Genomic DNA, 11,864 nt, shown 5'->3' with positions numbered 1-11,864 from the left:
ACATCATGCCGAGTTTTTAACTTGTTATATGAAAAGATCCTGAAACCGACTTTTCATGAGCTGAAAAAATAACAAAGGGCTGATAAATGTTTTCCCTTTAAAACACACAGGGTTTTTTATAAAACACTGTTTACCCAGATCTTCATGTACTTGTCCGTTTGAAACCAGCAGATGGAGACACAGACAGAAAACTAATGTTTGCTCCTTTAAAAAAAAAAAAATTCTGGTCAAGTTATAAATGTTTAATAATTTTAATATTGAACATCATTATCTTTTAATAGAAAATGAGAACTGTATCTTTGTTGATTAATGACTAAGCCTACATAAATTTGAAACAGCAGACTTTGTGCACAGCATATGTATTTGTACAGGATAAAAAGGATAAAAACACACAGCACAAAGTTTGATGCATTGACATGTCAACCCTGGTTGCAAGTCTAAATATGATCTAAAATGGAGTAAAATAAAGGCAGATCGGTTGGGATCTGCTCATATCGTTGACATCTGGGTAAGTCGTTTTCGAGCAGGGGCGGTGTTTGTTTGTTTCACCACTAGATAAATAATAGCGCCGAGATTCAAGGGTCATTTTAAAGTTTCAGAAATATCCACAGTGTCCTCACTCCTCCCACTGTGGACTTCCGTGCAGGACGGAAAAGTCGAAACGTCTTCGGATCGCAGATGGTAAGAAAAATGCCGTAAAAACAAATGTGTTGAATCTTATAGCCTATCAAAGAGAAATGCATGGTTTACTCGGAGGTTGTTAACAACGCTCCTGCTAACTCGAGTTAACCGAACAATGTCGAAAAAGAACGTGTTTCGGCAGCAGGTTAGGTTGAGATAGAAAATTGTTTTCAAAGTAAACTCCCCGTGAAAAAAACGTGTAGCCAAACTCCTTGTCATTTTTCATTATGACATTGTTCTGGCTTCGTGGCACAAATCCAACATTTGAAGAAGTGTCCACACGAGGATGTAAACAAAGGACAAAAACATTTTCTCCTCTTTACTACTTCTCTGTACGTGGGTCCTTTTTTTAATTGAATCTATCCCCATATGTTTGCAGGTAAAGCACTTTCAATCTGATTCATCTGAAGTATGACTCGTCGTGTAGCGATCGTTGGAGCAGGCAGCTCAGGTCTGACCTGCATCAAGTCCTGTCTGGATGAAGGGCTGGAGCCTGTCTGCTTTGAAAGTAGTGATGACATTGGTGGTCTGTGGAGGTTTAAGGTGGGTCAAACTATGTGCAGGCTGGACTTCATCTCAATCGCAGCATATTTTCAAGTGAGTTTTTTTGTTTTTGTTTTTTTATTTTGGCTGATTGCAGGAGAATCCAGAGCCAGACAGGGCCAGTATCTACCACTCTGTCATCATCAACACCTCCAAGGAGATGATGTGTTTCAGTGACTTTCCCATCCCTGCACACTTCCCAAACTTTATGCACAACTCCCTCATCATGGACTACTTTCGAATGTATGCTGACCACTTCCAGCTCACCAAGCACATACGCTTCAATGTAAGGATTCCTAACTTAGTTCTTGCCTAGCATTACATTTCTTTGTGTCTGAGATGATGCAGAATTGTTACCTGAAATGACATAAAATACTGTTTAATTTAGCAAAACACTCATAAATGTATAGAAAATATGACTCCTTTAGTACCTTAAAAAAGCCTTTGTATTTTTATCAGTTGTTTTCTTTTTTTCTCTGTTTCTGCCGCCAAGACCATTGTTTTGCAGGTGAAGCAGAGATCAGATTTTTCTCACTCTGGTCAGTGGGATGTTGAAATAGAAAAGAAGAGTGGCAAAAAGGAGAAACACATTTTCGATGCTGTTATGATCTGTGTTGGACATCACTGCCACCCCAACCTGCCTCTGCATGACTTCCCAGGTACGACTTACAAACTATACAATTTAAATATGCCACAGTTTACTCGAATGCAAGCGATGCTGGTACATACATTTATGGCAGCATGAAGGGCTCAAAATGTATTTTATTAGTCAGCCTTTGACACAGTATCAACAATCTTGGGATCCTCTTTCTAATGGAAACTGTGTACAAGTGGTTACATAATTCTGTATCAGCAGAAAGAGAAAACTGTTGTCAGTATAATGTCCATGTTTTAGGTCGAAGCTGTAAAGCCTACTACAAAGAGATCAAAATCTTCTTGTCTAGTGCTTTAAGATCTGTATCTTTTTTTAAGGCATTGACACTTTCAAGGGGACGTATTTCCACAGCAGAGACTACAAGACACCTGAGGAGTGGAGAAATAAAAAAGCTGTAGTGATTGGAGTAGGAAACTCTGGAGGAGACATAGCAGTGGAGCTGAGCAGAGTCACCAAACAGGTTGGAGTGACATAGCTTAACGCTGATGCAAAATAATGTGCAAAATAAGACATATTATCATAGAATTGAATCCAGAAGGGTCAACAGCACATGTGATCAGACAAGTTGTAAACTAATGCAAGCTTGTTGTATTTTCAAGGAAGTGAAGGTAAATTGAAGATGAGCACAGACAAACTGCATCCACATATAACCACATTCAAGTTAAATGATGTTGAACCCATACAAAACTCTGGAAGATAATAACTACCCTGTCTACCCTGTGTAGGTTTACCTGAGCACTCGAAGGGGAACCTGGGTTCTGAACAGAGTGGGGGAGAATGGAATGCCCCTGGACTTGTTATATAATAGGGTGGTGAATTTTGTAAGGACCATCCTTCCCTTTGGTTTTTTCTGTAGTCTGGGAGAGAGACAACTCAACCAAAGATTTGATCACAGTCTGTACAATCTCAAGCCAAAGCACAGGTATTGTATTTACATCTGTTGTCTTTTTATAGGTTTAACCATTATAGCTGCATCATTACTTGGCCCAACAACGTTTATAGCTACAGCATGTTTCTGAATTGCTAATGGAAAATATTTTAACAATTCTTTCCAGAGTGGCTGTAAAATGTACTGTGAATATTCTCTAACCAGTTAATGATTCATAGAGGAATGTTGCCCCCTTCAACATTCACTGGGGCAAGAATTAGAACACAAATTCCTTTTGTACTGTAGAATATAAAACTAAGACTGCGATTACATTTATTTACTACATTCATGCTCACCAAATGCTGAAACCTTTTACTTTTGAACAATTAAATCAGTCATACTCTGGATGCAAAATAACTAATCCATAGTAATATCAATCTCAGACTGCTAAGCCAGCATCCCACAGTGAATGATGAACTGCCCAACCGCATCCTGTCTGGAACAATTCAGGTGAAACCCAACATCCGCAGATTTCAGGGGTCCAGTGTGGAGTTCGATGATGGAAGCGTAGTGGAAGATGTCGCCCTGGTTGTAGGTTTTTAACAGTATTTACACACCCACTGATGTCTGTTTTTCCACCCTGTTTACACTTTCTTAGACAGCAGGTCAGATGGTCAGTAGTTTGACTGACACAAGCTCCTCATTTGCAGGTATTTGCCACAGGTTATAGGTTTTCCTTTCCATTCCTGGCCTCACATGCAGTGTCAGTATCTGAGAACAAAGTATCTCTATACAAGTATGTGTTTCCTCCTGAGTTGGACCGGCCAACGCTGGCAATCATTGGTCTGGTGCAGCCCCTTGGAGCCATTATGCCCATTTCTGAGATGCAGGCTAGATGGGCAACACGTGTCTTTAAAGGTACTACTTTATACTTTATGTTAATAAATAAAATCTATTCCTCAGTATGTACTTTTCAGACAAAGTATACTGTGTTAGGGAAGCTAAATAACTTTGTAACAATATCTCGTTCCAAACAGGCTGCATCAAGCTTCCCTCAGTGCCTGCCATGCTAAAAGAAATCCAGTGTAAGCAGGAGACAATGGCTAAAAGGTACTGCAGTGGATTTAATGACCTTAGTGATAACATGTATATTTTGGATCAGTGAACGAATCTTGTTCTCTGTGAGCTATTCAGTCAGTGTTTTGTTTTCAGGTACGTCACCAGTCAGAGACACACCATCCAGGTTGACTACATCACCTACATGGATGAAGTAGCAGAACTGTTGGGGGTTAAACCCAGAATCCAAGGGATGCTGCTGACGGATCCCAGGCTGGCCCTGAATGTGATGTTTGGTCCCTGCACCCCATACCAGTATCGTCTCAGAGGTCCAGGAAAGTGGGCCGGGGCTCGTCAGGCCATCCTCACCCAGTGGGAGAGAGTGGCTCAACCCATGCAGACCAGGCCCTGCAATGAGCCCAAACCAAAGAGATCATCTAAGCTGCTTCTGGTTCTGTCAGCTGCTGCAGTGGGCTTGGCTGCATACATGTACAGGAACAACCTTCCAGCCTTCTTACAAGATCCCACTGCATTGTTGGAGAAGATCAAAGTCTACCTGCCTGCACAGTGATGTGCAAATCATACTGAATGAAATTCAGGTGTGATTAATAATTCAACGCACCATATATGTAATTTTTGCGCTACTGCTCAAACACTTAGAATGTAATGATATACTATATTTTATTATGATACTGACACATTGTGGCTTCAAATGCCAGCTGATGTTATACTTTACTAAAACCTATTGAATCAGAGTAGCTCATTGTGTTATTTGTAAAATCCTGATGTGACAATTAACACAAAATAGGTGGTAATCTATGGCTTTTGTTTTTTCATTAGTATTCATGCAGTTCAAACTTATGTATTGTCTTTGTTTCTTGCTGCAGTGTTGCAATTGTATGGTCACATCATTGCAAGGTTCCTTTCAGACAAGTCTCAAATTAATTTTGCACATTTATAATCTATACATTGTATTGAACTTACTGACCTAGAAAAAAACAAAAAAAATGGAAAGCCTTTACAATAACCACGTGAAGATAAGCATAACTGAGAACCCTGGCATAGTGTAAAGGTGAAGTGTGATCACATTGGGGTTAGATCATATGGAGCCAAATTTTTTTTTTGTTTTTGTTTTTTTGCTTTGCTATAGTAAATGGTCTAAACTATATCTATCTATCTATCTATCTATCTCTCTCTCTCTCTCTCTCTCTCTCTATATATATATATATATATATATATATATATATATATATATATATATATATATATACACACATATATGCATATGTTTAGACCAAATATATATATATATATATATATATATATATATATATATATATATATATATATATATATATATATATATATATATATATATATATACACATATATGCATATGTTTAGACCAAATATATATATATATATATATATATATATATATATTTTTTTTTTTTTTTTTTTTTTTTTTTTTTTTTCTACCTATTGCTACCCAAAGTACTTTACACTGCTTCTCATTTGCTTCTCATACACTGCACTCACAGTTACACACACACTCAAACACTAATGGGGGAGCTGCCCTACACTAACCGGGAGCAACTTATATGGGGTTCAGAGTCTTGCTAAGGACACTTTGACACATGACCGGAGGAGCTATGGATTGAACCAACTGTAGGATTTGTGGACCGCCGCTCTACCTTTTCCTCCTACCTCCACAGTCGCATTCATTATGTTGTTGTAATTGTTGAAATTTAACTTTTGTCATCATTTTATCTGTAACTTTCATCATTTCAGTGATTTTTACATTACCTAATAAAAATAGAGTGCTTCATGATCATATGGATTTTGAAAGGAGAGTGAAAAACAAATGCTGTCCCTTTATTACTTCTCTGGCAATTGAGTGGAGTAAGTAAAAACATAGTATATGATATTTCATAAAGTTAAGAGTTTTTAAATTAGTGAAAACTATTGCATTATAGCAAGAGACTGAAAGAAGTCCAGGTATTCACCTTTAAAAATCCTGTGTGTACAGTAACTGCTGTAGGTGTTTTCTAACCATTTACACTGATGGTGCTAAAGGTCATATTGCGTAACAAAGTAAATGACCATAATTTTTGTGGCCTAAATGGCAATACCTTTGTTTCATAACATCATGTAATAAATTTGCTTAGAATGATTGAAAACTTTGATTTGGTAATGGGTAATAGTCTATGGGTTAGATAATGCCCATAAACTTATTAGTTTTGCATCTCCTTAGTTTTTGGGTGAAACTGCTTTTTGTAAGCTCTTTTTCTGGTGCTATTCACTACATGCCATGAAACAGATTTGCTGGCTTCAATGAACCACCTGAATTGTTCTCTTTGGCCTACAATTTAAAAATTTGATTATGCATAATAATCTCCTTTACATGGAGATGGCAAAAAAAAAAAAAAAACATTCTTTAACCAACACTTACTTGAGTTTTTAAAAAGTCTGGTAAAACAACTAATACTGTTCATTATAAAATTCATTATTCAAGATGTACAGGCTCTGAAATATACTCCATGTCAAAGTAAGGTACATTTCTACCTTTCATTGTCTTATAATTAAGTTTATTTCGTTTTATATACATTTTTGGAGTTTCTTTGCCTTCATATTTGCCCAGAGCAACTCAGTTCAGCATGGAAATATCATTGCAACAGGCATACATTATTTTGAAGATTTATTTAATTTAAAATAATGTTCATGTAAATTTGTTACTTGGCCTCCCCCGTCCTTCCCTAGCACTGCCCCTGGTTGTAAGCAGACATCCAACTACAGGCTGAATCCGAGACACCAAGGGACCAAGTAAGTAAAGTTTACTAACGTTACACGTTTCTCTTATGAACAGAAAGAAAGCCGAGCCGTCTGTGACCGGCTTTCTGGTGGAGGTCAATCGGAAACCCAAGTCTCCAAAAACGTTAAGCAAGCATGTAAATAGCTTTTGTGGGTGTTGGCGATAGCTAAGCTAATATTGTGGGATGTGGAGAATCACATACTATAACTGCTCATCATCCTTAGCAACCGTCACTGCAAGTGCACATCAGCCACGCTCTAATGCAAAAATAAAAACTAAAATCTAAAATTACCCATAAATGTATTGAAACTAAAGTGTGTTTAGAAAATGTCAAGAGTACAAAGTAGAGATAATTGTGATCAAATGTAACGTTAGGGAGGAAAAACAAAAATGTGTCTAAAAATCAAACTTTACATAAGTACGTTAACAAAGTATTTGTACGGCATTAGTACAGACTTCTGCTCCTTAATAAACAAATACCGTTTACATAAGTTTTACTACACTAGATACATATTAACTCAGAGTCGATCTGTACGTTAGACACCGACGTAGCCAACACTGCAAAAACAGTAGACAACGGGTTGGCAGTCCAACACAGGAGACAACTAAATGTAAGCTATCTAAGTGCTGAGCACTGTCTTTAATATGTCCAGCTCCACTGAGGTTTATATTTATTTCCAGATAAAGCATTTTCAATCTGGTTCATCCTTCTCAGATCTGAAGTATGACTCGTCGTGTAGTAATCGTTGGAGCAGGCAGCTCAGGTCTGACCTGCATCAAGTCCTGTCTGGATGAAGGGCTGGAGCCTGTCTGCTTTGAAAGTAGTGATGACATTGGTGGTCTGTGGAGGTTTAAGGTGGGTCAAACTATGTGCAGGCTGGACTTTATCTCAACTACAGCTTAGTTTTAAAAAGTGAGATTGATTTATTTTTTTTTCCCCTGGTTGATTGCAGGAGAATCCAGAACCGGACAGGGCCAGTATCTACCACTCTGTCATCATCAACACCTCCAAGGAGATGATGTGTTTCAGTGACTTTCCCATCCCTGCACACTTCCCAAACTACATGCACAACTCCCTCATCGTGGACTACTTTCGAGTGTATGCTGACCACTTCCAGCTCACCAAGCACATACGTTTCAATGTAAGGATTCCTCATTAACTTTTTCTTGCAAGAATTTTACTGAAAGCTGCAAACATTTTCACACCACTCTACATTTTGCCCAATATATTGTGCTGTAGATTTAATTTTAAATGCACATAATTGCCATTTGTGCCCATTAGTCTATAGTGAACAATATAATGATAAAGTGGGCTAATACTATTTTTCGAACATCTTTACCAAATTCAATCTCTCGATGTCTGATATTGAACTTTCTGTTGCTCAGACCAAAGTCTTGCAGATGAAGCAGAGATCAGATTTTCCTCACTCAGGCCAGTGGGATGTTGAAATAGAAAACAAGAATGGCAAAAAGGAGAAACACATCTTCGATGCTGTGATGATCTGTGTTGGACATCACTGCCACCCCAACTTGCCTCTGCATGATTTCCCAGGTACGATACAGACTGTAAAAAAAACTTCATGGTGAGAACAGACAGAGAAATTAAATTGTCACAAATTATGTGAACTTATGAAAAAAACTTATTTAAAAAACACACCAATGCATATCAGCATGCGTCCTGGAAATTGGTTTATTTTTTTAAGGTTTTAGCCCATTTTATTTTTGTGTTGCACTCTACCCACAGATGAGGGTGTATTTTTTGCCTATGTGAGTAAGTTTTTACCCTCCAAGAATAACAGTGATTATGGGGGATGCCAGAAGCTCTCCTGTCTTGAATTCTTTGATCAATATAAATTATGGTCTGAAACATCACATGTTATTTGCACATATTTAAGGTGTCAGAACATTGTCCCCAACTCAGAGCAGAAATCTTATTTGACGCTGTGACATATAAAGTAGTTTAGTATACTTCTATGCTTTTTTTGTAAAGTACCGGTGATTGCTGTTGTTTGCATCTGCACAGTTGGGTCACTGGGAAAGTGAATTACTTAATTAAATTTTTTGATTGATTTTATATAAAATAACCAATGCCAAACTATAACAAAATATTATGCAATATTTTTTCATTTAATCCACGTATTTGGACAGAAAAGTGTTCTGAATCGAAATACCGTAATGTAAGAATGTGAAGCATGTTGTCTGATAGTCACACATCTGTTACAGGCATTGAAACCTTTAAAGGGAAATATTTCCATAGCCGAGACTATAAGACTCCTGAAGAATGGAGGAATAAAAAGGTTGTGGTGATTGGAATAGGAAACTCTGGAGGAGACATAGCAGTGGAGCTGAGCAGAGTCACCAAACAGGTCAAACAGCTAGATCTTGATTCACAGAGCCACACACAATGAAACATAGATCTCCTAACCCAATAAAGTGCTGACCTGATGATTTAATTATTGTATGTTATACTTGCAGGTATACTTAAGCACTAGAAGGGGAGCCTGGATCCGAAACAGAGTTTCTGACAACGGCTTTCCAAGTGATATCCTATATACCAGGGCACAGATTTCTTTGCGCCACATCCTTCCCTTTGGATTACTCTGCAGCATGATAGAGAGACGTCTCAACCAAAGATTTGATCACAGTCTGTACAACTTGAAGCCAAAGCACAGGTGTTGCACTAACATCAAAGTTTGTTCAAACACTAAGTCTGTGTGTCATGTTTGAAATTGTTGCAGTGTTACTGATCCGTCTGAATATGAATCTCAGGTTTCTAAGCCAGCATCCCACAGTGAATGATGACCTGCCCAACCGCATCCTGTCTGGAACAATTCAGGTGAAACCCAACATCCGCAGATTTCAGGGGTCCAGTGTGGAGTTTGATGATGGAAGCGTAGTGGAAGATGTCGCCCTGGTGGTAGGTTTAGTTTTTAACAGTATTTACACACCCACTGATGTCTGTTTTTCCACCCTGTTTACACTTTCTTAGACAGCATGTCAGATGGTCAGTAGTTTGACTGACACAACCTCCTCATTTGCAGGTATTTGCCACAGGTTATAGGTTTTCCTTTCCATTCCTGGCCTCACATGCAGTGTCAGTATCTGAGAACAAAGTATCTCTATACAAGTATGTGTTTCCTCCTGAGTTGGACCGGCCAACGCTGGCAATCATTGGTCTGGTGCAGCCCCTTGGAGCCATTATGCCCATTTCTGAGATGCAGGCTAGATGGGCAACACGTGTCTTTAAAGGTACTACTTAATACTTTATGTTAATAAATAAAATCTAGTCATCATTATGTCCTTTTCAGACACAGTATACTGTGTTAGGGAAGCTAAATAACTTTGTAACAATATCTCGTTCCAAACAGGCTGCATCAAGCTTCCCTCAGTGCCTGCCATGCTAAAAGAAATCCAGTGTAAGCAGGAGACAATGGCTAAAAGGTACTGCAGTGGATTTAATGACCTTAGTGATAACATGTATATTTTGGATCAGTGAACGAATCTTGTTCTCTGTGAGCTATTCAGTCAGTGTTTTGTTTTCAGGTACGTCACCAGTCAGAGACACACCATCCAGGTTGACTACATCACCTACATGGATGAAGTAGCAGAACTGTTGGGGGTTAAACCCAGAATCCAAAGGATGCTGCTGACGGATCCCAGGCTGGCCCTGAATGTGATGTTTGGTCCCTGCACCCCATACCAGTATCGTCTCAGAGGTCCAGGAAAGTGGGCCGGGGCTCGTCAGGCCATCCTCACCCAGTGGGAGAGAGTGGCTCAACCCATGCAGACCAGGCCCTGCAATGAGCCCAAACCAAAGAGATCATCTAAGCTGCTTCTGGTTCTGTCAGCTGCTGCAGTGGGCTTGGCTGCATACATGTACAGGAACAACCTTCCAGCCTTCTTACAAGATCCCACTGCATTGTTGGAGAAGATCAAAGTCTACCTGCCTGCACAGTGATGTGCAATTGATATTTGTTTGCAAGTGGCACATATTGATAAGTGTATTATACACGAATGAGTTCCTGTTAGGGATTTATGACTAATAATTATGACAATTGTTGTCATCCATATGATAACAAAATAAACAAAGGTAGAATTCTAATTTAAACGAAATTATTTGAAATAGGTGAAATGTAAATGCTTAATGAGGTGACAGTATAAACAAACAGTAAGTATTGTTACCCCACTGATCTTAACTGCCAGAAATATAAAAGAACATCAGAGATGGTATATGCAGTCTACCAGCATATAGTATAATGTACATTGGTGAATGACGCCACCTAAAGGCACCTTCAGGATAGTTTTTAATGGAATTGACTCAAATATGGGTAGAATTGATAGTACTCGTAGGGTTTCACTCTGTCATCAATAAGTTCACCATCAGGTATTTTTTAATAAAAAAAAACACTAGACAACAATAGGCTTGCTGGATTTTTAATTCATTTGTGGATATGAAGACTGCAAAAATTAGAAAAACGTGGAGTAAATTGTCATTTATTTAATCGGGATCTCTTAAAATATATACACATGTAGATTATTTCTGCTGGTTATGGAATTCAAGATGTTACGTGTTAGATAGAGATAGTTAATTTTCATTTATTAAGAATTTACCATTTAAAATAAAAGTTGCAGACCAATAATTTTATTAGACCTGCTTGTTTTTTCACTAATATGCCTGTCTAACAATGGTAGACTTAAGGGTAGACCGCCGCTCGTGAACCACCGGAAGACCCCGGAACAAGAACTGTCCACGCGTGACTCGTTAACATTTCGGGTTGCCAGGTGTAGAGCAGGGGTTCCTAAATCCGGACCTCAAGGACCCTTGGCTTCTTGTGTTCCAGCTATCTCTTTCTGGATCGGTTGCAATTAATCAGAAACTGGAAGTTAACCGTTTACTTAGTCTTTCTCCACTACAGCCTCATCTAAGATGTACTCAACATACATATTTATGTAATAATAAGCACGTCTCAGTGGATTATGTAGCCTACACCAAAGTATCCACATCCAATCACAAAGTGTGCCTCTACACTATGGCTAAGTTATTTTTTACTTTATAATGTGAGGGTATGTTATTACAACAGTAATGATGTTATTAGCTGCTATAATAATTAAAATGCAATGATGAAGATCAGTGTATAGAATTGCAATATTGTCGATATGAAATTTTAGTTAATATGTGTAAATAAAACTGAATTTGGGTAGCTGGTCTTTCTCTGGATGAATAAGTGAGTTTTTGTTAATAATTATGA

The 11,864-nt window shown here is 38.2% G+C and overlaps 2 protein-coding genes across 3 annotated transcripts; both read left to right on the top strand.

The window, feature by feature from the left end:
- Positions 1–471: 471 nt before the first annotated feature.
- Positions 472–5,020, top strand: LOC137131341 (flavin-containing monooxygenase 5-like). Its single transcript, XM_067512454.1, has 10 exons — positions 472–681; positions 1,061–1,224; positions 1,322–1,510; positions 1,718–1,883; positions 2,197–2,339; positions 2,605–2,801; positions 3,191–3,338; positions 3,458–3,665; positions 3,785–3,857; positions 3,960–5,020. Exons 2-10 carry the CDS (start codon positions 1,093–1,095, stop codon positions 4,372–4,374), a joined length of 1,671 nt encoding a protein of 556 aa, XP_067368555.1. The 5' UTR covers positions 472–681; positions 1,061–1,092; the 3' UTR covers positions 4,375–5,020.
- A 1,543-nt stretch (positions 5,021–6,563) lies between these two features.
- Positions 6,564–11,736, top strand: LOC137131338 (flavin-containing monooxygenase 5-like). 2 transcript variants are annotated; one of them, XM_067512451.1, is made up of 10 exons: positions 6,564–6,626; positions 7,331–7,471; positions 7,569–7,757; positions 8,002–8,167; positions 8,839–8,981; positions 9,091–9,287; positions 9,385–9,532; positions 9,657–9,864; positions 9,984–10,056; positions 10,159–11,736. In XM_067512451.1, the coding sequence occupies exons 2-10, from the start codon at positions 7,340–7,342 to the stop codon at positions 10,571–10,573; spliced, it is 1,671 nt and encodes a 556-aa protein (XP_067368552.1). In that variant the 5' UTR covers positions 6,564–6,626; positions 7,331–7,339; the 3' UTR covers positions 10,574–11,736. The 2 variants fall into 2 exon arrangements, with proteins under 2 accessions (XP_067368552.1, XP_067368553.1); XM_067512452.1 differs by lacking the exon at positions 6,564–6,626 and adding an exon at positions 7,190–7,226.
- The last annotated feature ends 128 nt before the right edge of the window (positions 11,737–11,864 follow it).

Source organism: Channa argus, chromosome 8 (assembly GCF_033026475.1).
Source record: "Channa argus isolate prfri chromosome 8, Channa argus male v1.0, whole genome shotgun sequence".
Taxonomy (NCBI): Eukaryota; Metazoa; Chordata; class Actinopteri; order Anabantiformes; family Channidae; genus Channa; species Channa argus.
This window is presented reverse-complemented; position numbering and strand designations above follow the sequence as displayed.

Bases quoted from the DNA above. Each gene is read 5' to 3' on its own strand.
- LOC137131341 (XM_067512454.1), top strand. From the start codon at position 1,093: ATGACTCGTCGTGTAGCGATCGTTGGAGCAGGCAGCTCAGGTCTGACC. The intron at 3,666-3,784 runs GTACTACTTTAT...CGTTCCAAACAG, and splicing joins GGCAACACGTGTCTTTAAAG to GCTGCATCAAGCTTCCCTCA. The intron at 3,858-3,959 runs GTACTGCAGTGG...TTTTGTTTTCAG, and splicing joins CAGGAGACAATGGCTAAAAG to GTACGTCACCAGTCAGAGAC.
- LOC137131338 (XM_067512451.1), top strand. From the start codon at position 7,340: ATGACTCGTCGTGTAGTAATCGTTGGAGCAGGCAGCTCAGGTCTGACC. The intron at 8,168-8,838 runs GTACGATACAGA...CATCTGTTACAG, and splicing joins GCCTCTGCATGATTTCCCAG to GCATTGAAACCTTTAAAGGG. The intron at 10,057-10,158 runs GTACTGCAGTGG...TTTTGTTTTCAG, and splicing joins CAGGAGACAATGGCTAAAAG to GTACGTCACCAGTCAGAGAC.